The sequence below is a fragment of the Myxine glutinosa genome, chromosome 6 (genome assembly GCF_964187855.1).
Source record: "Myxine glutinosa chromosome 6, kmMyxGlut1.1, whole genome shotgun sequence".
Classification (NCBI taxonomy): domain Eukaryota; kingdom Metazoa; phylum Chordata; class Myxini; order Myxiniformes; family Myxinidae; genus Myxine; species Myxine glutinosa.
The window spans coordinates 91400512-91427366 of record NC_136266.1 but is presented as its reverse complement, the minus strand read 5'-3'; the positions used below and the strand labels follow the sequence as shown (position 1 = coordinate 91427366).

The following is a 26855-nucleotide window of genomic DNA, read 5'->3' as shown; positions in this document are numbered from 1 at the left end:
CCCGACGTCAACAATGCGCTTTCGAACAATTGACCAAATGCCAACGTTGGCCCAACGGTGTTGTGTTAGCTATCTATAGTTTACTCAAATTGAATGTAAACGTATGATCTTCTGGCTAAAAAGCCCTTTACTAACAACCGGTATTAAAAATAGGAGAAGAGAACAAGGATGAAGGTGGGGACCGTGGGGGCAGTTAAATAACCACTGAACTAAGAGATTGCGGCACTGAATCTGTAGTGAGCATATATATCGATTAACTTACAGCACGATTCCAATTTAAACCGATTTTTAATGTTCATTGTTAATCATCCATTTACTAGATTCAGAGGTTAAAAAATTCCGCACATTGTCGAGATTCATGGAAGAGCTACAGCAGAATGGAAGGGAACAACATGGAAAGCGTGAAGTACCAACAGCAACGTGTAATTGAGAGTGAGAATGAGATCAAGAATGAGATTGCCCCAGCTCTCTCCGTGCTCTGTCCCCCAAATACTCCTACAGGTCGCACAAGATCTGCCAGCAACCCTCTTCTGGTGAAATTGCCAAAACCCAGACTCTCTACTCACCTTCACTCTTTCATTCCTCTTTACTCCCACCTCTGGAACAAACTCCCTCACTCTCTTCAATCCCACTCCGCCCTCCAGGTCTTTAAAACAGTTGTTCACCACCATCTCTTATCTTCCCCCATCCAACACCTTGATCTTTTCTACCCCCGTTAATTCACCCCAGATCCATTTTTTGGAAATACTGACTTCTTTCCTGGAAGTCCGAGCAGTGTCCATGTGTGTTATACCTCTCCCATCCCCCTCCCCCCTTCCCATGCCTCCTCCCCAAAAGCCCTCTCCCTCCCACAGATCTTCCGATGTCCCTGCTCTCCATCTTGTCTCCCACTCCCTTTATCATATGTTTTATCTTTTATGTGTCAGTTTGTCTTTTTGTGATCAATGTTAGCTCTTACACGAGCCTCGATCTTGTATACAAAAAAAAGGAGAAGAGGGGAGAAGGACGCATGGGAGTGAACAACCTGCACCCAAACTGAATTAAACACAGCAATAAGAAGAAGGGGGAAAGTGGGGGATGAATCAACCTGCAACTAACAACTGAAAGAAGTGAGGGAGAGGAGGGAAATCACAATAAGGTCGAAATGCTGATGCTTCCCCCTAATTTCTATTTTGTTCCTTTCCTTTCGGCTCGAGCTCTTCCACGAGCCTCCATTATGTATAAAAAGCCGCTCTTAAACGCCCCTCATATCTCAAAGTCAAGCCTCCATTATGTATAAAACCGCACTCTTGAACGCCCCTCATATCTCAAAGTCAAGCCTCCATATCGAAATCTTTACATTGTTGCTTGTACGACCAATTCCTCCCTATCAGTATGATTGCCACAACAAAATGCAGCGCAGAGGTTCACCATTTTAGCTCCTAATTTTAACAATGTAAACACAATGATGCAGTTCGGTAAGTCCCATACTTTTGTCAAACATTAGTTACATGCAGCACCATGTTGCTACCCAACATGGCTACACTCTAAACTAGAAGGGCACTCAGTAGAGAGCATACCTCCGCCAGGTGAACAGTTTACGTTTTGTATCCCACTGATAGGTCAGGTCTGGATTTGTACCTGAACCAAAATCTAATCGGCTTGTTCTTGTCACCGAACCAACTCATGTACCCAGTTTTGGCATCATCCATACATTTGAGAGATATTGCTGTGTTCTGTATATCGTTTTTACCTAAACTTAACCTTAACTCTCAATGGTGAAGAATCACTTAAAATAAAAAGTCCGGATCCGCATCCAGATCTTCACCGATTTCTAACCAATCTGTCCTTGTCACGCACCCAACGTGTGCATCAACAAATATTTAAACATTTTGTTTCATCCAGTTTCATCCAAATCTACCCATAACCGTTTGAGATAGCCTGCTTACAGACACAGTCAGACAGACAGACAGACAGACAGGAGGGAAAACATAATCTCTGTGCACCTTAGGTGGCGGAGGTAATAGCCGGCGAAGCCGGTGTTGTCAATAAAAGCGTGTACGTGTCGAAAACCAGATTATGCTGTATCCCTTGGCTTGAGAATTCCGAAGCGCAATGGAGGCCGCCATCTTGCGGATGCGGAAGTATGCATAACAAATTGAAAAACGTTCAATAGGAGTTTCTTTCACCCGTCTTTGTTTGATTCACATTCTTATGCACCTCTAATTGATAATTAAAATACTTTAAGACCAACCTCGGCCCGCACGGGCCTGGTTATCTTCAACGAAAAGCGTCACCAAACACCGGAACCAATGAGATTCGAGCATTTGAAAAAATATTTCAAAAACCAAATTTGGTGACTTTGAAATATTAAATAAAAGCATTTGAAAAAATATTTCAAAAACCAAATCACGCAATGGAGGCCGCCATCGACCGGATGCGGAAGTTTGCATGAAACAATTGCGAAAAAGTTCAATAGGAGTTTGTTTCACCCGTCTTTGTTTGATTCACAATCTAATGCACCTCTAATTTGTAATTAAAATACGTTAGGACCACCCTATTTATCTTCAACGAAAATCGTCACCAAACACCGGAACCAATGAGATTCGAGCATTTGAAAAATATTTTTAAAAAGCTTATTATGCGTTTCGGAGGGTGAAAACGGCGTCAAATATTCTAAAATTGACGAAGAATTATTTTTTAGAAATCTCGCGGCCGTCGGGGATAGTTTTTCACGGCCGGAAATATCCGAAGTTGAGACGGAATTCACCGAATTAATCAAGAAGTAAATTTTATCAATTTTAATCTCATCCAGAATGCAAATGGTACCTACTACACCTACTACACCTACTACACCTACTACACCTACTACACCAATGGTACCTACTACACCGACGGTACCTACTACACCTGCTACACCTACTACACCTACTACACCTACTACACCTACTACACCGACGGTACCTACTACACCTACCTACGACCAACTACCTAACCTACTGATGCCATAGTGATGGTTAAAATAGTGGCAAGAGGCTTTGGCTTCGCCGGCTTATTGCGGCTTTGCAGTCGGGTACTAGTAATCAAATATTAAAATCCAACTGTAGAGGAGGGAGTCAACAAATGTTGACATATTCTTTCCCCAAGCACAAGTGCTGTAGCCTCAGAGTGAAGAGTGTGTTAATCCACACAATTCAAAATGGTGGCACTCATGCTATCCAATGTGCTCGTGCAGAAGAAAGTGAGAATGAGTCAATTGGTTCAACCCCCGATAGTGATTCATTTAACGATTGTGATTCTTCATATGATCCAGATATCCATAAAATGTCTGACAGTGGAAAGGGAGTGAATGTTTGACATAATTCCAGTTTTCTTGATGCCTCACTTCCTGTGTACCTCACTTCCTGTATTCTCACTTCCTGTGTACCTCACTTCCTGTGCCCTCACTTCCTGTGTACTGGGATTGTTACTGTACTAGTACCCGACTGCAAAGCCGCAATGAGCCGGCGAAGCCAAAGCCTCTTGCCACTATTTTACCCATCACGATGGCATCAGTAGGTTAGGTAGTTGGTAGTAGGTAGGTGTAGTAGGTACCGTACCTAGTTCAAAATGACACCATTTGCATTCTGGATGAGATTAAAATTTATAAAATTTCCTTTGTGATTAATTCGGTGAATTCCGTCTCAACTTCGGATATTTCCGGCCGTGAAAAACTATCCCCATACGGCCGCGAGATTTCTAAAAAGTAATTCTTCGTCAATTTTAGAATATTTGACGCCGTTTTCAGCGTCCGAAATGTGGTATAAGCTTTTTTGAAATATTTTTTCAAATGCTCGAATCTCATTGGTTCCGGTGTTTAGTGACGATTTTCGTTGAAGATAGCCAGGCCCGTGCGGGCCGAGGTTGGTCTTAAAGTATTTTAATTACAAATTAGAGGTGCATAAGAATGTGAATCAAAAAAATACGGGTGAAACAAACTCCTATTGAACTTTTTTCAATTTGTTATGCATACCTCCGCATCCGCAAGATGGCGGCCTCCATTGAGTGATTTGGTGCATCAAAGCTTCGAAATTCTCAAGGGATCCAGCAAAATCTTGCTTTTCAACATAATACGTACGCGTTCATTCACAACACCGGCTTCGCCGGCTATAATTCAACTTAGCTTTTAATTGCGAAATGGGCCCAGCCCGGCCGATGCGGCCTCGACCAGCCTCGCCACCGAGCGTATAACCTTCCCGGGGCCCGTCCCGACATTTTTGGTTCTTTTTGAATGAATTTACTACCATAATTCAGTTTTTACTCGCGGCCATAGAAGATTGACTACTATAATTCAGCTCAGCTTTTAATTGTGAAATGGGCCCAGCCCGGCCGATGCGGCCTCGAGCGGCCTCGCCACTGAGCATATAGCCTTCCCGGGGCCCGGCCCGACATTTTTGGTTCTTTTTGAATGAATTTACTACTATAATTCAGTTTTTACTCGCGGCCGTAGAAGAATGACTACTATAATTCAGCTCATCTTTTAATTGTGAAATGGGCCCAGCTCAGCCGACGCGGCCTCCACCGGCCTAACCACCTAGCCTATAACCTTCCTGGGGCCCGTCCCGACATTTTTGGTTCTTTTTGAATGAATTTACTACTATAATTCAGCTTTTACTCGCAGCCATAGACGATTGACTCCTATAATTCAGCTCAGCCTTTAATTGTGAAATGGGCCCAGCTCGGGCGAGGTGGGCCTCGACCGGCCTCGCCACCTAGCCTGTAACTTTTCGGGGGCCAGTCCCGACATTTTTGGTTCTTTTTGAATGAATTTACTACCATAATTCAGCTTTTACTCGCGGCCGTAGAAGATTGACTACTATAATTCAGCTCAGCTTTTAATTGTGAAATGGGCCCGGCCCGGCCGAAGCGGCCTCGACCGGCCTCGCCACCTAGCCTATAACCTTCCCGGGACCCGTCCCGACATTTTTTGTATTGGAGGTTTCCTCCTATCTTTCACCGTTCAGGAGATTAGCTTGCGCAGACAAACAAACAAAAACTTTCTTTTATAATATAGAGAGATTAGCAATGGCAAAATATATATTTTAGAAACATTTATGCCTTGTAAAATGTTTTTCAAATATCTGTGTGGGTTAGCACTGTATTCATGCCGGGATTGGGATTTTCTGTTTTGCCAACAGGAACCATCGGACACCAGTCAGGAAGCTGATGTGAGTCCTGTAAAAGAAGCACGAAGCAGAAAAAAGAAAGAGGGGTTATCAATGTTGGAAACCTGTTCAGAGGAAATGTCACCTGAACAATGGACAAAGGTACACAGTTAATAAGAACCAGGTAGTAGAAGAAACACAAATTGGTCAGCATGCAAGTGTCCTAAGGGACGCTGGTGACTTGTGGAGGAAGAAGCAGAAGAAACTTTCCATACCGTTTGGGACATGGGTGATTTCCTTCCGAGATTGTGACCTGAATAATAACATCGCTGGATGAGAGAGAGCTTACCTAAACTGGTACAGAAGGAACAAAGTGCCATTTGTATCTCATGACAAGTTCCGTCTAAGTTTCTGCGAAGATTACAATATTAGGTTTAAACTTCCATCATCTGACACTTGTGCACAATGTGATGAATTTGATATTGAGCTGCAGACACGTGGGGATCAAGAAAGGGCAACACTTGGAAAATCAAAAAGAGTTGCACCTTCGGTAAATTGAGGCTGCCCAAGAAAAGATCAAATGTCTGTCAAAACAAGCTTTGGAGAATCCTGGGACCTACGAGATCCATGTCATTGCAGTTTATCTTCAGCAAGCAATTTTATACCCCAGAGCTAACAGTGGGTCCGGAATTCTACAAAATAAAAATGTGGACATAATAACCTTGGTATCCATGACTGGGGCAAATATAGGCTACATGTACATGTGTACAGAAGATGGTTCGTGGTTCATTGTTTTATTACCAAAACATCACAGCCTCAAGGCTGAATTGTGAATGATTTACAAGGTAAAACCCAACTGAAGAGAATAACATAATCATAGCACAACAACATGTGACTCAAACTAAAAGAGCATTCATGTCATCATTCAGCAACAACAACAACAACAACATGCATTTTAAGGCCATTTTCCCTGCTAGAGTGGGGGTTAGTTAGCCTTGCGGTCCCCATGACAATCTTCTCCATTTTGCCCTATTTTCTGAATCTCTCCTTGTTAACCCCCTTGCCCGCATTTCTTCTTCCACCATCTTTAGCCAAGTCTTTCTCGGTCTTCCCCGCCCTCTACTTCCTTCTACATTCATTTCCATCACTCTTCTCAACCAGTCACTTTCATCCTTCCTCAACACATGACCAAACCATCTCAACCTGTTCCTCTTCACAGCATCAATCACAGGCTCTATTCCCATCATCTTTCGCAATTCATCATTTGTCTTCCTCTCTCTCAACGATACTCCGCACATCCACCGAACCATTCACATTTCCACCCTTTCCAGCCTTCGTTGCTGCTCTACGTTCATTACCCATGTCTCGCTCCCATAAATCATAACACTTCTCACACATGCAGCATACACCTTTCCCTTCAGCTTCAACGACACTCCCCTCCTCATCAGCACGCCACTCAGTTCCCGAAACTTCTTCCATGCACATCTCACTCGAGCAACCGTTGCCGAGTCTGATCCACCTTCTCCATTCAGCATTTCTCCTAGGTAACAAAATGTTTTCACACCTTCCAGCTTCACGCCGTCTCCAAGATCCAACTCAACATTTCCTCCATCTGCAGCTCCCTCTGTGCACACCTTACATTTGAATGTAGCTGCCACACTGGTTAATGACCCTGTCAGACCACTACATTTTTGATGAACCCACTCAGCGCACATTGTACATTGAATGGAGTTCACTCCGACACCCTTCCTGCACACAGCACATGGCCACTTCCCAGTTCTTTCCACCTCACCACATGCTTTGCCACTTGCCATCACCTTCATCTTTCCGATATTCACCTTCAGACCTTTTGTCTCCATACATTCCTTCCACTTGTTCATCTTTTCCTTCAGTCCATCCATACTTTCCGCAATCAACACCAGATCATCTGCATACAACAACTCCCATGGTAAACCCTCCTTTACGTTCTGAGACAGCACCTCCATCACAGCTACAAATAGTAGTGGACTTAGTACCGATCGCTGATACACTCCCACCTTCACCTCAAACTCACCACTGTTCATGTCATCATTCAGCAGTCTGATAATATAGCGCATTGCACTTTTTCGGTAGCGTTCAGTTCTCCATTTCATTTCACAGTATGTATCACCATGACGAAGTTGTCTGCGGAGTGATTTTTCAGGTGACCAGTCTGGAAATCTACTATGGAAAGAAGAGGCAAAGTTTTTACAAAGTTTATCAAGGCGTTCCTGTAGAGAGTTCAGCTGGAAGGTACACAGAGCATGATGGTAGGACTCATAGCTAGTAGCCAAGGTAATCCTCAGTGCATGCAGTCATGGCTATCTGCTGTTGTGTCAGGGAGGAATGCCATACTGGACAGCAATACTCCAACATAGGTCTGATGTAAGAATTAAGATGTATAGTTGTATACACCGTAATCAGATCTTCTATCGGAATATGGAACCTCTTTGGAATATGGAATATGGAATTTGGAATATGGAAATATGGAATTGAAGCACGTACATTGCACAACCTTATTGAAACCTTTCAGGTAATGAAGTTTACGTGATTAGGCCACTTGAGGTCAATGCTAATTATAACACCCAGTAATTTAACCTGCTGACATTCCTGTAATTGAGCATTATTTAGTTGTGTAGCAAAATAAAATGTAGCAAAACGAGGATCTGATGAGATTGGTAGCTGTGTCATAAAATATCTTGACACCATCAACCCCCAAGTCAAGACTTGTCATATTATCTACTATATAAGAGAGACCTGAGCTCCTCACCACATACAAGGCTTTCATCCGCAGCTCAATGGAATACTGCTCTCCCCTCTGGGCTGGTGCTCCTGCCTCACACCTAGCTCGTCTTCACGCTGTTGAAACCAAAGCATTCAGAATCATTGGAATCTCCCGCGATGAAGGTAACTCCAAGGGCCTCTCACTCACTCACCGCAGGCAGGTTGGTGGTCTTTCCGTCTTCTACCGACTCCTCTCTGGCCTTGCCCCCCCCAGCTCTCTCTGGGCTCTGTCCCGCAAATATTCCTACAGGTCGCACAAGATCTGCCTGCAACCCTCTTATGGTCAAACTGCCAAAATCAAGACTCTCTGCTCACCTTCACTCCTTCATTCCTCTTTTCTCCCGCCTCTGGAACAAACTCCCTCACTCTCTTCAATCCCACTCCACCCTCCAGGTCTTTAAAACAGCTGTTCACCACCATCTCTTATCTTCCCCCATCCAAAACCTTGATCTTTTCTACCCCCGCTAATTTCACCCCAATTCCACTTTTTTGAAATACCAACTTCTGTCCTGGAAGTCCTTGGTGTCCTTGTGTTTTATATTTCTCCCTCCCCCCTCCCCCCCCCTTCCCACGCCTCCTCCCCCCAAGCCCTCTCCCTTCCACACATCTCCCTGCTCTCAAATGTTGTGTTTGTGTGCTTCCCCTTCTCTCCCCATCTTGTTTTCCGCTCCCTCTTTTTATATATTTTGTTTGTCTGGTTGATTTGTTTGTGAAGTAAATGTTAGCTCTTTCACGAGCCTCGATTCAGTATACAAAAAAAAAAAAGATGTCTGTCTGTGTGTGTGTGTGTGTGTGTGTGTGTGTGTGTGTGTCTGTCTGTGTCGCCATTTTTCTCAGAGATGGCTGAACGGATCTTCGTCAAACTTTCAGAGGTTCATCATCAGTGAGTGTCTGGGCGTGTTTTAGGCAAAATGAAAAAAAAATGGAAAAAAAAGATAGTTTTTTGGAGTTTAAAAAAGAAATCGCTCGATAGTGCCTAAGCTTTTTCAAATTAATGACAGTTATATACTTAGTACACATTCGCATAAATAAATACAAAACAATTACCAGACATTTGAACACAAATAAATCAAACAATCCCGGAAGTGTACGAAGTTGGTAGTAAGGCTTCTTCTTCTTCCTGAGCGGCATCACACAAAACACAGAAACGTGATGAACGGCACATTCACCAGCATATATTCAACGAAAAGGTCAAATGATGATTTTGACATTTGTGATGGATTCTGATTTGGATGTAATTGCTTTTACATTATATTTTCTCCCATTTCAAATATGTTAATGTTTCTTTTTCGCTTGAGCAACACCGGGTATTCCAGCTATAAACACTTATATACTTTACTCGGGGTACAAATACAAATACAACTTTGTCTGAGGGGTAACATAGGCTATGTGGCCGCAGCCTCATGTGGAGATGTGGGGGACCAGGAGAGGGGCGACATTCTCTATGTAAATGTGTACCGTGTAGCGCCACCTGGTGATGGTGGCAGAGGGTATTACAATTTCCTTTTTTACCTGGGCAACACTGAGGTTAAAGGGTATTACAATTTCCTTTTTCTTCCTGGGCAACACTGAGGTTAAAGCACTCTTTGCACGGGTAAATTTTTTCTCCTTCTTATCCCCCCTCCCCCAAAACGGAGGGGCCTGTAAAAGCCGCCCGTCCTCCCCAAAAAGATGTATATGTAGCATATCCTTCCCCCCCTCCCTCTCCCCTCACCTCTCGCATCCATCCCCCTTCCGCTCCCCCCACTCCCTTCCTCACCCCTCCCTCTCCTGCCTCCTCCCTCCTTCCCCCCCCCTCCCTCCCTCCCTCCCCCTCCCCCCTGCCCGGCAACACCGGGTACTCCTGCTAGTACCAGATAATAATTGTAAGGGGGCAGAACAAAAAATGGAATATTGTTGTTTTGAGTTAAACTTTTGTGAGATCTGGTGGGTACAAAATAGTTAAACACCATATCCATGTAGTGGGTCACATATACCTGCCAAGTGACAGAGATTTTGGACTCATATAAAAGCACGTGCAGAATAAATGCAGCCAGATCAATGCACCTGAGAGTAGGTGAAAGCCGTCAGAGGTGCAAATAAGAAAATACCATTCATTGTCTACCTTATGCAGTCAGCTAACTTCAAGGATGTCTCCATGTTACACAACAGATAACAACAGCACATGACAAAATTGAATTTCTCCAAGGCCTAATTTTTTTGCTTTGATGGTGAAGTCGCATCTACTCAGGATTCATTATTCATACAACCAGGAGAATGAAGAGGATGAAAAACTGTCCACTCAAAAGAGAGGGAGACCAACACAAGCACTGGATGTCTTCCCCCTGCCTGACAAAGGAACCACAAAACTCCTGACACCAGCTAAAAAGCTAGATGATGTTATGTCCTTGATGACTTGGGTGCGCACGCCATGCAGAGCATACTAAGACACTTGAATGTGACTGTGAACCGGAAAATGACAGAGTTGGTTGGCAATATACTAGAACCATGAGAAGATATATAATCCTGCACCTAGTTTATATGCTTGTTCGAGTATTGCGCATTTTTTATAGCTGTTTTAAAAAGATGTTCTTTCAAAAACAATCTACAATGCCGTCTCGGGTTTATTGCATTGTTGTTCTCAGTTTAAACGGTAGTTATCCCACGCACGCAAAGTGAAAAGTGAGGTTAAGCAATTGGGTCACTACTGTCTGTATGTCTGTCTGTCTACAAATCTCGTTTATGGTCGAGGAACAACTTATTTTAAATTGAATGTTCCCCTTTGAACATGAATGGCAACATGAATCGGAAACTTAACCTGCTGTTTAGGCGTTTAGCCGTACTTTAGCTCTGAATTAGACCCGATCGCACTTGCACAGAGACGGGTGAGAGATTTCTTTTTTACCGTCTGCCTGTCGATCTAGCAGTCAAACAAAGTTTTTACCTTCCAAACAGGAAACTTGCTGTTTTTAAGGATTTCAAAAGGACACAAACAACAGGCAGGAAGAACTAATGGTAACGTGTTGTTGTTGTATAGCCCCGGACAGTTCTCTCGAACAAGCTCGCAGCACGGAGACAACCGATCTATCTTTCACGAGCGACCCAGATATCCCCACTCCCCCCCCCCCCCCCCATCCAGGATGATGTACTCTCGCCTTCACGAAGTCAGGGACAAGACAGAGTTAGAGACGGGCAGGCCGAGAGAGAGATAAAGAGGGAGAGAGAAAGAGAAAGAAGAGAGAAGGGGCCAGTCAATGGGGACCGATCGGCTGTCTGACCATGACTGCACTGCCCTGACGGAATACGAGCAGAAGGGAAGAATGGGGAAGATTTGGCCTCTGACTTGCGTTGGGCGGTACAACCACTGCGCAGAGGCATCCCCAATAGTTGTTGGTAAAGTGTTAAATAAGGTGGTGTATGAGACGCTGCAGCAATGGCGATAAACTTTCAGATATTTTCTCTCTTTGACCTCTCAAATCTTTATTTTATATCAAAATTGCCTTCTTAGCACTTTCAAAACCCTTCCGTTTAGCAGTACTTGGACAAAATATTTGGCATTTTATGTCATCACAACCAAACAAATTTGCTGCTTGCAGACCCCGCCCATGTCCTTGTCTCTCAAGACTGCGTGGGGGTAATGTGCTCTATGAACTCTCTAATTGGGTATCTATGCAGGGAAGAATGACTGTATTTGACCTAAAAAGGAACTTTGCCGATTGAATAAGTCACTTTTGTTGGGGACTCGTTTACTCTTATCTGACTGTGAAGCCAAAATATGTTTTACAATGCTGTGAGTTTTAAAGCTTAATTTCCCTGAAAATGCAGTAAATGTATTAATCTACTAGCTGAAGTACCTGGCATAGGGTGGGAGCATGGGAGGATGGGGGAGGGGATAGGGGGAAGGGAATAGCAGGGGAGGGGGAAGTGGGATTGGGAGGGGAGCGGGTAGGGCAAGAGAGTAAGGGTAGGGGTGAAAGAGAGGAGATGAAAAGGGAGACGGAGGGGAGATATATACTGTATTTATATTTTTGGGAGAGGGGGCTTTGACAGGCCCCTCTGTTTGTTTTCCGAACGCTACACAAAGGGTTTGGCAAGGCTAACCCCAAAACTGAGGGAGTAGTTTCAGGATGGACAGATGGGCACTCCTGTTTTATAATACCTACATTATAAAACAGGAGTGTCAGGAGATATATAATACCAGAGATATATAATACCCAATAAAACAGAAGATATATATATATATATATAATACCCAATATTGTCGTTTCCTGGTAACCCTCACCAATTTTAATGTGAAAGTGACTAAGATTGAGTTGTTCAAAACATCTTGTCCAAAATTACACAGAGGGTCACAAATTAGGTCAAATACAATGAAAACAGTACGGCTAAATATGTTCACCAATGAATACAGAAAAAAAAACTAGATATCATACAACACCTGGCTGGCAGGATGACCTAGAGGTACACACTGTCAAGCCTGGGTTTGAATCTCGACACAGCTATAAACTGTCATCCCGGTGTTTGGCAGGCAGGGTGAATCATCAATGTGTGTTCCGTCCCTTGGATGTACGTTAAACGAGTCTGTTGGCAAAAGTTATTGGACGTTAAAGATTCCATGTTAAAGAACTTCTGTATGGAAGTCACAAAAAAACTTGCACACAAGGTGAGCAGGTTATAACACGATTTTGACAGGTTGTGGCTCATATAAATCACTCGATTCATAGATAAATTTACACTTCCACACTCTCTACTGAGTGCCGTTCTAGTTGTATACCACTCCTTTCCCATGCCATCTCCAGTCCCTGCATAACGTCATTGCCGGGCACTGAAGGGGGCTCGGCAATGACGCACGCTGAAAGGGAGTACTCAGTTTTCACTCTGATTGTTGTACACCGCTCCTTTCCTATGCCATCTCCAGGCGCTGCATAATGTCATTGTCTGGCACCGAAGGGGGTTCGGCAATGACGCACGCTGAAAGGGAGTACTCACTTTTCACTCTGGTTGTTTGTTTGGTTTCTTGCTTTCTTGTTTGTTTGTTTGTTTGTCTGGGCGATATCTCAGCCATCCTTTGAGCTCGGAAGCTGAAATTTCGGCACAATAGTGAGCAAGTACACTTGTACTTTGTACTTTGTCAAAAACGCTATTTTTAGTTTTTTGATTAATCAATTAATTGATGAGTTATTTAATTATTAGTGATTAATTAAGTATTTATACATTTCCTTTCTCTTCTGGCCATTATCTCAGGCACCTTTTGAGTTCGGAAGCTGATATTTGGACATGCCAATGACCAAGTGATTTGGCTGCAAAGGCTATTTTTGATTTATTGATTAATCAATGAATCAATTAATCGATTAATTATTTAATTATTCGATTAATGACTAGAATTTTTTTTTTAAGTTACAGATTCTGATGAAATGGTGATGGTTTATGTGTTCTATTAGTGAATTGGTTATTTATTTATTTTTTTATGATTATTATTTATTTATTTTCATTATTAATTGTTTATTTATTTTATTTCTCATCTGGGCAATGTCTCAGGCACCTTTTGAGCTAGGAAGCTGATATTTGGACATGACAATGACCAAGTGATTTGGCTGTAAAGGGTATTTTTGATTAATTAATTAATTAATTAATCGATTAATTATTTATTCATTAATAGATTAATTTTTTTATTTTTTTTATTAATGACTTCTTTAATGAAATTTCTAAAAGTTACATCTTCGGATGAAGCACTAGTGGTTTAATTATGCTATTAGCCAATTGATGAAGAAAATATTTTATGACAATCTTTTATTGATTTTAATTATGCAATTAATCAATCAATTAGTGTACACCTCTCCTTCCCAATGCAGCCTCAATGAGCTGCACCGCGGTATTGCCGGGCGCCGGAGGCGCCCCGGCAATGCCGCGCTGGAGGATATTTAATTATTTGGCATGGGGGCGGTGTACTTTGAATGTACCTGTACTTGTTTTAAAATGGGTTGTTCCTAGATTATAAATTGATGTTTGTAGACAGGATAGACAGACAAAGTGACCCCGCTTAGCAACAAAGCTTAGCAGCCCCGCTTAAGACAAAGCTTAGCCCCGCTTTTCGCTTCGCTTATGTGGGGTAAAAAACACCCAACATACCGGTACATAAAATAATAAATCGATGCAGGTTGTTATAAATATTCATAAAGATTACAGACGAATTAAATCAATAAAAGTTTATAATTGAAAAAATCTGGGCTTGCTCGTCGGTAGAGCCGACGTTTCGGCGAGAATGTACGATCGCCTTGGTCACGGCAGATATTGTAGTGAAGAAGAATAGTCACGGCAGATATTGTAGTGAAGAAGAAGAAATTTGACCATGGCCACCACTGGAGCTTGAGCTTCGCCACGTGACCTCAACCGTTGGCAGGAAGACCAAGTTAAGAGCCTCCGAAGAGTTTATCATGTGCATGTGTTTGGCACTTGTGTGCAATACGTAGTGGCCATGGTGATGTAGTTCGTGCTAAAGGCGGGAGTCTGTTTATCTTACGTCTCCAACCCTCCCCTCTCCCCGATTGTGCGATGTATGTTTTATTATCCTGTTTGTCATCAGTTCGTGTAGAAACGTTACATCATTCATACGGAAGAAGAAAGAAGAAACTGACGTGTCAAGTTTGACCATGGCCAACCCTGGAGACGGAAATCCGCTTCTACACGGGTTGTCCGCGTTTTCCGGCTTCTCCCCCGGGTTCTTGCTCCCCGCGGGTTTGTGTACTCGTGATGTGTGCGCGCAATACGAGCTTCCGTTTACACTGTGGCGTACTCGTCTGTCAATTCTTCAGAACGTGCAGTCTTGTGACACTTTCTCACTTCGCAGGAAGTTACAACATTGGGGATTAGTTGCGATGGAATATCGGGAGCGAAATGCGTAAACTGAGGTGCATAACGCTGAAGGAATTGCCACAAAGTCGGGCACCGCAAAGCAGCCATTTATTTATTACATACGCACCGCTCCGCGAGGGCTGAGTTGCGGAAATAAATAAATGAGAAAACTAGAACTGTGCTCAGAGAGCATACATACCTCCGCCAGGTGAACAGTTTACGTTTTGTATCCCACTGATAGGTCAGATCTGGATTTGTACCTGAACCAAAATGGAATCGGCTTGTTCTTGTCACCGAACCTACTCATGTACCCAGTTTTGGCATCGTCCATACATTTCAGAGGTGGGGGGAGGGGTGAGGGATGGAGTGCTCCCTTAACTTTAAGGAAGGACTTAAGGAAAAAGGTAAGGATTTTTATTCGTATTTGCATCCATCCTCAACTTAAAGATGTCCTTAACGGAAAAGTTAAGGAAATCCTCAAATTTTCCCTTAAGGATGCTTTATGCAACCGGGCCATAAACTCCGCCCACCTTCGTAGCCAGGTTCACTATGTTAACAAATATAATTTCTTTCAAAATTTTGGGATTAGCAAACCTGTACATTTTTGGAATCGTCAGAGCATGGAGAATCTGAAAATCAATGTTGGCATTTGCACAGACACCTGCATGGCCGCCATTTTGGATTTTGAAAATGGCCGCCATAAAATACATATTTTGCGCGATCTCGGCTTCTAGTCAACCTAGAGACTTAATTAAATATGCTAATCCTATGTTTTCTGGGTCACGGAATCCAATAAAGGCCTCAAAATAGTGCTCAGGATTATAGAAAAGCAACAAACAAAGGTAATTGAAAACCATTGTCTATATATTTGTGATATAACTGTATTACATAATACATGATATTGCAAGTCCTTTGAAGTTATAGGTATGGGTTTATAAAGCAAGAAAGCAGCCTTGTTAGTATCAGATTGAACTATAAGTCCTATACACAGGATCTACGAGGTCTATACCGTTCAGGAATTATGCTTTTACAGATCTTTATCACTGTCCTTCGTGTCATTTTCACAAAGGTGTCTACGCAAATGCCAACATTAATTTTTGGATTCCTCATGCTCTGAATAGTCCAAAAATGTATCGTTTTGCTAATCTCCAAAAATTTTGAACGAAAAAACATAGTGAACCTGACTCTAGGTGGCGGAAGTAATAAAATCCTCAATGAGAATTGCATTAATTTTACACCAGAATGATTTTATTCCTCCTTCATTTGCAAGCACGTGTTCCCCATGCAACGTATAGCAAGCGTCATTGAAAATTACGTGTTCATTACATGTTCTTGCTTTCCGACACCTCTTCCTCTCTCTAATCTCATTGGTATCCTGGCATAGCAACGTCTCCTAAGGATTTCCTTAACTTCAAGGGAATCCTTATCCTTAATGGTTGTTTATACAACAGCACTTAGGGAAATCCTTAGCTAAGGAATTACAGCATACCTTTAGGGAACTCTTTCCTTAAGGTTAAGGGAGTTTTATGCAACCAGGCCAACATCCTCATCTCTGGACTTAAGATTGTGCTTTAGTGGGCGGAGTATATGCAAATGAATGCTGAGCAATGGGGGAAGGGCCAATAGCTGTGCTGTCTTTCCCTCGTGGTCCCCCTGTGCTGTATTTCCCTCGTGGTCCCCCTGTGCTGTATTTCCCTCGTGGTCCCCCTGTGCTGTATTTCCCTCATGGTCCCCCTGTGCTGTCTTTCCCTCGTGGTCCCCCTGTGCTGTCTTTCCCTCGTGGTCCCCCTGTGCTGTCTTTCCCTCGTGGTCCCCCTGTGCTGTCTTTCCCTCGCGGTCCCCCTGTGCTGTCTTTCCCTCGCGGTCCCCCTGTGCTGTCTTTCCCTCGCGGTCCCCCTGTGCTGTCTTTCCCTCGCGGTCCCCCTGTGCTGTCTTTCCCTCGTGGTCCCCCTGTGCTGTCTTTCCCTCGCGGTCCCCCCAGGTGCTGTCTTTCCCTCACGGTCCCCCTGTGCTGTCTTTCCCTCGCGGTCCCCCTGTGCTGTCTTTCCCTCGCGGTCCCCCTGTGCTGTCTTTCCCTCGTGGTCCCCCTGTGCTGTCTTTCCCTCGTGGTCCCCCCAGGTGCTGTCTTTCCCTCGTGGTCCCCCTGTGCTGTCTTTCCCTCGTGGTCCCCCTGTGCTGTCTTTCCCTCGTGGTCCCCCTGTGCTGTCTTTCCCTCGTGGGTCCCCCTGTGCTGTCTTCCCCTCGTGGTCCCCCTGTGCTGTCTTTTCCTCGTGGTTGTCAGCTCTTTCACGAGCCTCGATTCAGTATACAAAAAAAAAACAAATTATATCACATTTAAAACCTTTATTTTATTTCCATTGAATTATATACATGAACACTGCAGAACACAAATTGCCTGTTTGGCACTTTCAAAACTCTTTTGTTTAGCAGTACTTGGACAAAATAGAACAGCATTCTACGTCATCTTGACCAATCTAATTAGCAGCTTGCACACTCCACCCATCTCCTTTTATATTCTGAAGACTGCGGGGTAAAGTGTTCTCTGAATTCTCTAGTTTGAAGAGGAAATTGTATGTGAAATGCAAACATTCAAATGAAAATAATCTCTAGTCATTCATTGTTGCAACCTTCGTGTAATAAGATTTTCCTTTCAATGTCAATTAATAGGCCAAACTGCTGTTTATAGAATGGGCTGAATGGCTTTAATTAATTAAATGATTAATTTTTACCTCTTCTGATTACCAACTTATTTATTTATTACCCTCACCAGAGGAGAGGGTATTGCACTTGAGTCAGTTTGTTACTTGCCGGAACAGATCCCGGCAAGTATGCTGGTTGGTTGGTTTGTCTGTCTGTTTGTCTGCTGTGCGCAGTACTATGTCTACATCGTTGCACATAGCAAGATGAAATTTCTTGAGCATAATCTAGTTGCCCTGGAATAGACTGCGCCCAATTTTTAACTCTCTCGGCCCAAGGCCTCCATTATGACGCCATAATTCGACAAGTACAAAACTTCATCCAATCAAAATGCAATTTCTTGAGCGCCATGTCGGAATAAACTGGTGGAGAAAAAAAAGAAGATATCTATCGGTCACGCGGTTCGGCCGCCATCTTGCAAAAACCGAAAAACGTTGCACCTCCATATCTCTGAAATCGCTGCATCCAAAAAAAATTGAGACATGGCTCATTGTAAAGAACTCTCCATGGGGAATAAAATATGTTAATGATGATGTCATAGGTGCCTACATTATGACGTCACAATTCGACAAGTACAAAACGTCATCGATCAAGATGAAATTTATTGAGCATTATCTCGGGATAAATTGGTGGAGAAAACAATAACGATGACGTCATTGGTCACGTGGTTTGGCCACAATATTTGTTTTAACACAAAAGCCTTAAAAAAAACACTGAAAACACGTCCTGGCGAGGGTCTGCAATCTGATTGCTCTTTCTTGTTTTTTATTGTTTTGTTTTTGTTTTGTTTGTAGCAGCAGATGAGCAAAGTGCCGGGAAGCCTGAGCAGAATGAAGAAAGATGTGAGGAAATGGGAGAAGCAGCCTCAACACCTCAATTCTTGCCCTGCAATTATTTCTCGCAGTCGAGTGGTTCAAGCTCTGATACGGATCCCTTCACTGCCCTCCAGACATGTGCACGCAATCTTGAGTCTTCCAGTGCTCAGGTTTGGCCTGTGTTTGTTAATCTTTTTTTCGGCACTGTGTTATGGTAGTTGTAATAATGCTGGATGTATTTAAAGCTAAATTGAAAACTCTTTCTCTTTACGCTATGTTCCAGTAAGTGGAGGTCAGTGCCTCATTGGCCATTCACTCGAGCCTCTGAAGTTGGCAGTAATTTGGCCAGGATGTCTGTGCCAACTCTTCTACTTTTTGTTGAAAGACACCCTTGTCCATGAGATCATGAATGTCCATGAGATAATGCGAGCAGACAGGACAGCCAGCTTAAAGTCTGTCCGAGGGGTGGCACACTTTGTGATGAGATGCCTTACCTGTGAAACACCAATTTGACAGTTTGTAGTCATCATCATCATGTAACATATTTCATGCAGAGCATTGATACTGCCTTAAGCAGTTGATAAGCGACAAAATTGGTTGGGTTGCACTCCAGCTCAGTTGCACTCCAGGTTGGGTTGCACTCCAGCACTCCAGCTCAGTGCACTCCAGCTCAGGAAGTCAGAGCAACAATTTTAGAATTTGTCCATGGTGCCGGCGATAGCTCACCTACTCTTCTCGAAGGACACCGCGGGATCTTTAACGTCCACCAACTAATTCCGGCAGATGGGACGCCCGTTTAACATCCACCTGAGAGACAGCATACACATCGATGAATTGCCCTGGCTGTGAAACAATGGGGTGACAGTTTATAGCTGGGTCGGGATTCGAACCCAAGCTGGACAATTTAGAGGCGAATTTGTGTACCTCTTGGCCATCCTGCCAGCCCTAAGTTTATAGTAGGGAATTGAACTGAGACTAGACAGGTCATAGTTAATTCTGCTATCTCTTCAACCAGTCGCAACTGAGAAGATTATACCTGATCATTGTCACATTTTTCATGTGACATCTTATATGCCTTGTTGTGGCTTAACGGTTAAGGTTGGCTTAGGATCTTAGGGTCTTGAGTTTGAGTCTCTGTCATGTCGTTAACATAACACCGGGTGGGTTGACTCAGCCTGTCATTCTTCCGAGGTCGGCAAAAGAGTACCAGCTTACTAGAAACGGGCACTGCATCAGCAGCCCAGTCGTGCTTCCAGATACAATGCAACCAGCAGCCACAGGCTGCACCTGAAATAACAACAACAACTTGACATCTTAATATTAAAAATCACCACTAATACAAATGAATGATCGTTTTAAGGCCATTTTCCCCGCTAGAGTGGGGGTTAGCCTTGCGGGCCCCATGACAATCATGATTCCCTGTTTGAGGCAATGTTTTTATGACCGGATGCCCTTCCTGATGCCAACCCTTGGTCAAGCTCTTACGATGCGCAGGGATACGGTGTACCTATTCTAAATCGGGGTACACACCGGGATCATTCATCCCAGCAAGCTGGTACTCAATTTGCCGACCTCGGAAGGATGACAGGCTGAGTCAACCCCCCTGGTGTTAATTCAGCGATCGATCGGGATTCGAACCCAGGATCCTAGGATCCCAAGCCGGCACCCTAACCGCTAAGCCAACACTAGAATACAGCTGCAGTAAATTTCCCCGAAATGTATATGGAGGGTGGCTCTTCTTAACTTTGGAGGGGTGGGGAATGGCAGGGGGTCGTCACTGGATATGAAATGTCATATGCTTTTCAGTTACAATCAACACCCAACCACTCACTCCCCCCTCCATCCAATCCACCCACCATCCACTTCCCACTTCCAGTCTCTCACCAACGCACACAAACGCATGACTTTACAGTCTCCTTTAAACTATTCTGGAATGCTATTTACTGGTTAATTGTACAATTTTATTTTTCATATATGGATCAAAGTGAAAAAAACTGGTGCAAATCTCAGTTGTGGGAAAGATGTTGGAGACGATAATTGGGGATCGGATGGGGAACCCTTTAGATATATCTAGTTAATTAAAGGTAGATTTACCAAAGATGGATTTACCAAAGCATGGATTACCGGATCTACCGGATCCAGCATGGATTTACCAAAGAGAGATCATGTTGAACATATTTATTGGAGTTCTATGAAGTAGTTTCTGATTGAGTGTGTGAGAGAAGTGCAATGGATGTCGTATATCTTGACTTTAAGAAGGCATTTGATAAGGTACCACATAGGAGGTTGTTAGCCAAGGTGAGGGCTTGTGGAATGGCTGGTCAGGTAACTAACTGGATTGGTAACTGGCTTGGTGATAGGAAACAGGCTTGGTGATAGGAAACAGAGTACTGGGAGGATGTAAGTAATGGGGTACCTCAGGGGTGAGTACTTTTCTTTTTTTCTTTTTTTTTCTTTTTATACAAGATCGAGGCTCGTGAAAGAGCTAACATTAATCACACAGAAAGACAAACCGACACATAAAACATATAACATGGGGAGCGGTAGACAAGATGGGGAGACAGGGGGAAGGACACAAACACAACATTTGAGAGCAGGGGCATCGAGAGATCTGTGGGAGGGAGAGGGCTTTGGGGGAGGGGAGGCATGGGAAGGGGGGGGGGGGGGTGGGAGAGGTATAAAACATATGGACACTGCCAGGACTTCCAGGAAAGAAGTTGGAATTTCAAACAAGGTGGATCTGGGGTGAATTAGCGGGGGTAGAAAAGATCAAGGTTTTGGATGGGGGAAGATAAGAGATGGTGGTGAACAGCTGTTTTAAAGACCTGGAGGGAGGAGTGGGATTGAAGGGAGTGTGGGAGTTTGTTCCAGAGGCGGGAGAAGAGAGGAATGAAAGAGTGAAGGTGAGCAGAGAGCCGAGATTTCGGCAGTTTAACCATCAGAGGGTTGCTGGCAGATCGTGTGCGACCTGTAGGAATATTTGGGGGACAAAGCACAGAGAGAGCTGGGGGAACAAGGCCGGAGAGGAGTAGGTAGAAGACAGAAAGACCACCTACCTGCCTGCGGTGAGTGAATGAAAGGCCCTCGGAGATAGCTTCATCGCGGGAGATTCCAATGATTCTGAAAGCTTTGGTTTCAACAGCGTGAAGCCGAGCTAGGTGTGAGGCAGGAGCACCGGCCCATAGGGGAGAACAGTATTCCATTGAGTTGCGGATGAAAGCGTTGTATGTGGTGAGGAGCTCAGGTGTGCCTAGGAAGGACTTCGCACGACGGAGGATGCCCAGTCGGCGACTGGCTTTGGAGTCCAGCTTGGAAATGTGGTTTTCTCAAGAAAGATCATGGCAGATAGTGAGACCCAAAAGCTTGAGCGACAGAACTTCTTGGAGAAGATTGTTGAGAAAGTAGATGGGAGGGTTGTCCAGTCGATCTTTTCGGAGAGACATAGTAAGAGTGTGAGATTTGTCAGGATTGAAAGACATGTTCCACTTGTTTGACCAGTCTGTGATTTTGTCCAGGTCTTCAGAGAGTGAGGAGGCTGCAGACTGCCGATCTGAGGGAAGAGGAATGGAGCGGCAGAGAGTGGAGTCATCAGCAAAGAGATAGAGAGGATTTTCAAGAGAGTCAGAGAGATCATTGATGAAGACCAGAAAAAGCACAGGGCCCAGAACACTGCCTTGGGGAACTCCAGCCTGAACAGGAAGGGGAGATGAGAGAAATCCATTCAGGGCCACACGTTGACTACGACCAGAGAGGAAGTCCGCAAGCCATGCATGGAGATTTCCATGGATACCATAGGAGGAGAGTTTGGTGAGCAGAGCTGGGTGCCAGACCGTATCGAAGGCACGTGATATGTCAAGGGAGACAGCTCTGATTTCCTGTTTGGCATTGAGGACCTACATCCATTGTTGAGACAGCAGAAGCAGCATGTTCAGAGTTGAATGACCTGGTCTGAATCCAAATTGATGATCCGAGATCAAGCAATTGGAGAAGAGGAAGGATTTGATGTCAGATGCGATGATTGATTCCATGACCTTGCTGATTATTGGGATCAGGCTGAATGGTCTGTAGTTGCAAGGATCTATTTTTGCACCTTTTTGTGTGAAGAGGTAATGTTGGCTGATTTCCAAGCTGATGTCAGATGACCTTGAGCAAAAGAGTGGCAGAGCAGGATTTTAGGACCCGTGGGCTGATGCCGTCTTGTCCAGTTGCCGAATCAGAGTCGAGGTTGGAGAAAAACTTCTCCACCTTGTCAGGAGAGAAGGACACAGAGCCCAGGAGCAGCTGGGTTCGACTGGGAAAGGTGGGTACAGAGAGAGATGGGTTCGGGACACAAGATTTTGAGGCAAACAAAGAGTTGAGGCATTCGGCTTTTTCACGTGCGGTGTCATCTGTGTAGCTGTTTGAGGTAGGGGAGGGGATGGAAGGGGAACAAACAGCAGAAACAAATTTGACCAGACGCCACCAGGATTTGGAGGAAGGAGACAGGTTTGAGAGTAGAGAGATATTGTTTCCTGGCTCTCCTGAGTATAGACACACACTTGTTCCGAGCTTTGTCAAAGTAACTGAGATTACCTTCAGTTGGATTAGCCTCGATCTGGCATATAAAATACATTTACTTCTTCATGCAGCTGTATGAATCGAATTGGCGCCACTTTACATGAACTTTTCTGGAGCATTACTTGGTTCCTCCTCAGAACGCAAGGGTAGTCCAGCCTGCCCACGAGATTTTTTGAATGCCCCTTATTTTGTATTGTTTGGCATTTTCTACAAGCTATGGAATGTCCTTTCTTTTCTATACTTTGCCACATGGCACACACCCTTATATGAAGGGGCCTTTTCTATGGGCCTGGCATTTTACCCAATAATTTAATTTGAGGTTGAAATGAGCCCATGAGGTCGCTTCGTGTGCAGCCTGCACGTCATTTACAGTGTGTTAATTAATTTATTCCCCACTCTCGATGTGAGATAACTCGACCATATTTTATCTGATTTTCGTCGGGTTTGCGGTGGTCGAGTATTCCACTAACTTAACGACTACCAAATCCAAAAGCCGAATTTAATGCCGACTTGAAATGAGCCTGCATGAATCGCGCCAAGTGTACAGCATTATATAATTCTCCCTCGTGACCTGAAGTAACTCGGTCAAATTTTATCCGATTTGCACCAGATTTGTGGTGGTCTAGTATTCAACTACCTTAGCGACTACCAAATCCGAAAGCCAAATTTAATTCCGACTTGAAATGAGCCCATACGGGCTGCCTGCACGAATCGCGCCAAGTGAAAATTGAGGCACGGCCCTCAGCAAAAGCGCGATTTCTTTATTCGACGATAACTTGAAAACTACAAATCCCACAAACTTCCAACTTACCTTATTCTTCTCCTCGTGTTCTTATCTCTCGAAATCACCAAGGGTATGTGAAGCTGCGATGCAGGAAACCAATCAGTTACATGGCCTGAGAAAAAAAAAAGTGTTGCATTTCTTCTTCTTTCAACAATAACAACTTCTAGCTTCCAGACCGTACAACCAATCGTTGAAATTTTAAACACTTATTCCCCTTGATAAGAGCTACATTACATTAAAATTTCAATGCATTGGTCAATGCAGTAGTTCAAGAGATATAATCTTTTTAAGATTTCCGTTCAATTATTGATTGCGGCCAAACCATGTGACTTATCAAAACTTCCCAAGCAACGTTTTAACTTCCCCACATGGGGAACGTTTGTGTAAAGTTTGCACTCGATATCTTCATAAATTCGGGAGGAGATAGGATTTAAAATTTATGCTTAAAAACATCATAACTCCTAAACGATGTGACATACGACATCGTCATGCAAGAACTTTTTGTTTGTCTTGGGTATGCGATTTTGCATGCAAAGTTTGGGCTCGATCTTTTCAGCCATTGCGGAGAAGAAGGGGTTTTAGTGTTTTTCACGAAAAACAATATGGCGGCCGAACAATGTGATGTATGACGTTGAAATTTTTTGCATTCTGAATTTTTTTCACTAAGGTCATGTAAAAAAAAATCATATTCGTGGCACCAAGGGATGTTTTTGTCGAATTATAGCTTCGTAACGTTAGCACTTTTAATATCCTAAATAACCATGTTTTTTGGTCCCATTGCAGAGTTCTTTAGAATGAGCCATGACTCTATTTTTTTTCCATTGAACCGTTTCAGAGATATAGAGGGGAAAAGTTGAAGGTGTTTTCCAAGATGGCGCCTATATCACGTGACCTATGACGTCATAATTAGCCGTCAAAAATTATACATGTCTGGCCGATCACTTGGTGAACATTTCGTGTCAGTCGGACCAACGGTTGCTGAGAACGTTAATTTTAAAGTTTTCGGAGGTAAAAAATGTGGTGGAATAATAATAAGAAAAACTCCAGGAAAAAGAAAAGGTATTCCTCTGCATTTCATGCAGAGGAAACATAATTAAAAGAAGTGGTTTTAACATTGTATGGGAATTTATTCTAGAATGTGTGCAGTTTTGGTCACCGCAGCTCAGAAAGGACATAGCTAACATAGAGAGAGTACAACGTAGAGCTGCTAGATTGATTCTGGGCCGAGCTAGACTCGGCTATGAGGAGCGGCTGAAGGAGACGGGGCTTTATGCATTAGAAAGGAGACAGTCATGAGAGGATCTGATCGAGATGTTTATGATAATGGAGGGTATAGACAAAATATGTGCGGAAGAGTTTTCGGCACAGTAGACAGTGATAGAACCAGGGGCCATACATAGCCTTAGAGTAAAGACGAGGAGAGTTAGGATAGTAATCAGGTAAGGGTCTTTCACTTGGAGAGTAGTTAATGCATGGAATGGTCTCCCTGGATAGGTAATGGCAGCAGAAACAATAGATAATTTAAAATTAGAATTAGATATGTACCGAGAAGCATTGGGGATAGAGGGTGCATGGACATTGGCAAGAATGATCGGTAGCAGGGGATATGGATAGGTGATTTGTCATAATTGCGATGCCTGTGAGAGGGTCTCGTCAAAAGATGAATGTGCTGTCTGTGTTTATTCATTCCCCACCTTACAACCATGTTCATCCCACAACAAACCCCAATTACCAAAAAAAAAAAAATTCCAGTTATAAATAATAATATATATTTTTGTAATATTACATTTATGGGGGTAGCTCATGAAATACCTTAGTCCAGGTAGAAGTGTATAGATTACCATGTTCCGAATGTTGTGTAAGAACACTTTCCTGTAACTAATTCAGCCCGTATGTCCGGTAAGGTCGTATATTTGTCTCCATGGCGAGGGGTGGAGCTTTGCTAATTAGTTAGGGTATAAGGGTAATTCCCTGTATGTAAATTGCCTCTGTGGTTTTCCCTTTGTTCCTTATGACACATGCAACGCCAGCCATGCATTCCGCACCTAAATTAAATGACGTAATCGCTGACCGGATTCAGACATTCGAAAACTACCACTGACGCCATCAGCTGAGTCACCACAAGGGCCGGCAAAAAGGGCCGTGAGGCCCCACCCCGAAAGGTGGTGATTGATCATGGCCATGGAGCGATGCGATGGCACCCGCTGATTGGAGAGCACGCAAACGTCTTCAGAGAACGTTTCAGCACCAGAGATAAAAAGGGGGAGGACCACCATTTTGCTCTCTCAGTTCCTGGTGTTCATGGGAGGCAGACGCATTTTACACTCTTGGGTCGGACATTCGTAGCGAGCAGTCGCATTTTCTCTCTTCTGGTTCAGACATTCATCGCGTGCGGTTGCAGTTCATGCTCGCTCTTGGTTCCTGGCTGGCATCGCAAGCGGTCGCAGATTGTCTCTCTCTTGGCGGTGGCATTTGCGCTCGCTCTGTTCCTGGCTGCATGGAGGGGCGGACGCATCCTTTTCTCTGATTCCGGTGGTGCTGGCTTTGTGACCGTTGGGTGCCATTCCGAGTGCGCCGGAGAGACCTCGGTGCTTTGTGGAGCATGGGACGAGAAAGGAGCGAGGGCCTGAGCGCTTCACATTGGCTGCTGGCGGTGAACGGACTTGGTGCCAACACGTGTTTTCCCGCACAGGGACGCGGGACTTGTGACGACCCCGGACGCTCACGGATGCCAGACGGAGTAGCAGGCAACCGCACCACACACATTTTATTACTTTCGTTATTTTCCCCTTGTGTTGTAATTGTGTCTGAGTGCAGGATCCTCAATATAGGAATTTTTGTACCGCACATTTCTTGTTATCCTGACATTTATTGGTTCATGAGTTATCAAACAGAGTGACCACTATATTCGTCATGGGTGTGTGTCTGTCTGTGTGTCTCTCTGTCTGTCTGTCTGTCCGCAGCATAACTACCCGATAATATTGTTACAGACGCGGTGGTGGATGTTAGTTTACCGAGCGGTTTGGTATGACCACGTCTGCACAGTTTACCCGATTATGCTCGAACGTTGACTAGTCGTGCTACGCTAGGTCAATGAAGGAAAAGACACACGGCTGGGATTAAAATGACACGACACCAGGGATACGGTTCTCAAGACCTCCGGAGGAGATTATATTAAGGCGGAAGGTTAGATTACAACTACAAGAGGGACATCATAGAAAGACAGGCACTTAGACACACTTATAT

General features: G+C 43.9%; 1 protein-coding gene across 4 annotated transcripts in view; it reads left to right on the top strand.

Moving 5' to 3' along the window:
• Positions 1 to 14425: 14425 nt before the first annotated feature.
• The window catches only part of LOC137430082 (triacylglycerol hydrolase DDHD2), a 60245-nt gene continuing 47815 nt past the window's right edge, over positions 14426 to 26855 (top strand). The window contains exons 1-2 of one of the 4 annotated variants that reach the window (XM_068120614.2): positions 14426 to 14639; positions 18248 to 18438. In XM_068120614.2, the coding sequence (XP_067976715.2) occupies positions 14555 to 14639; positions 18248 to 18438 (276 nt within the window). In that variant the 5' untranslated portion in view covers positions 14426 to 14554. Of the gene's footprint in view, positions 14659 to 14706; positions 14813 to 18247; positions 18439 to 26855 lie in introns of those variants that run through there. The other 3 variants (XM_068120617.2, XM_068120616.2, XM_078780120.1) reach the window with 3 other exon arrangements.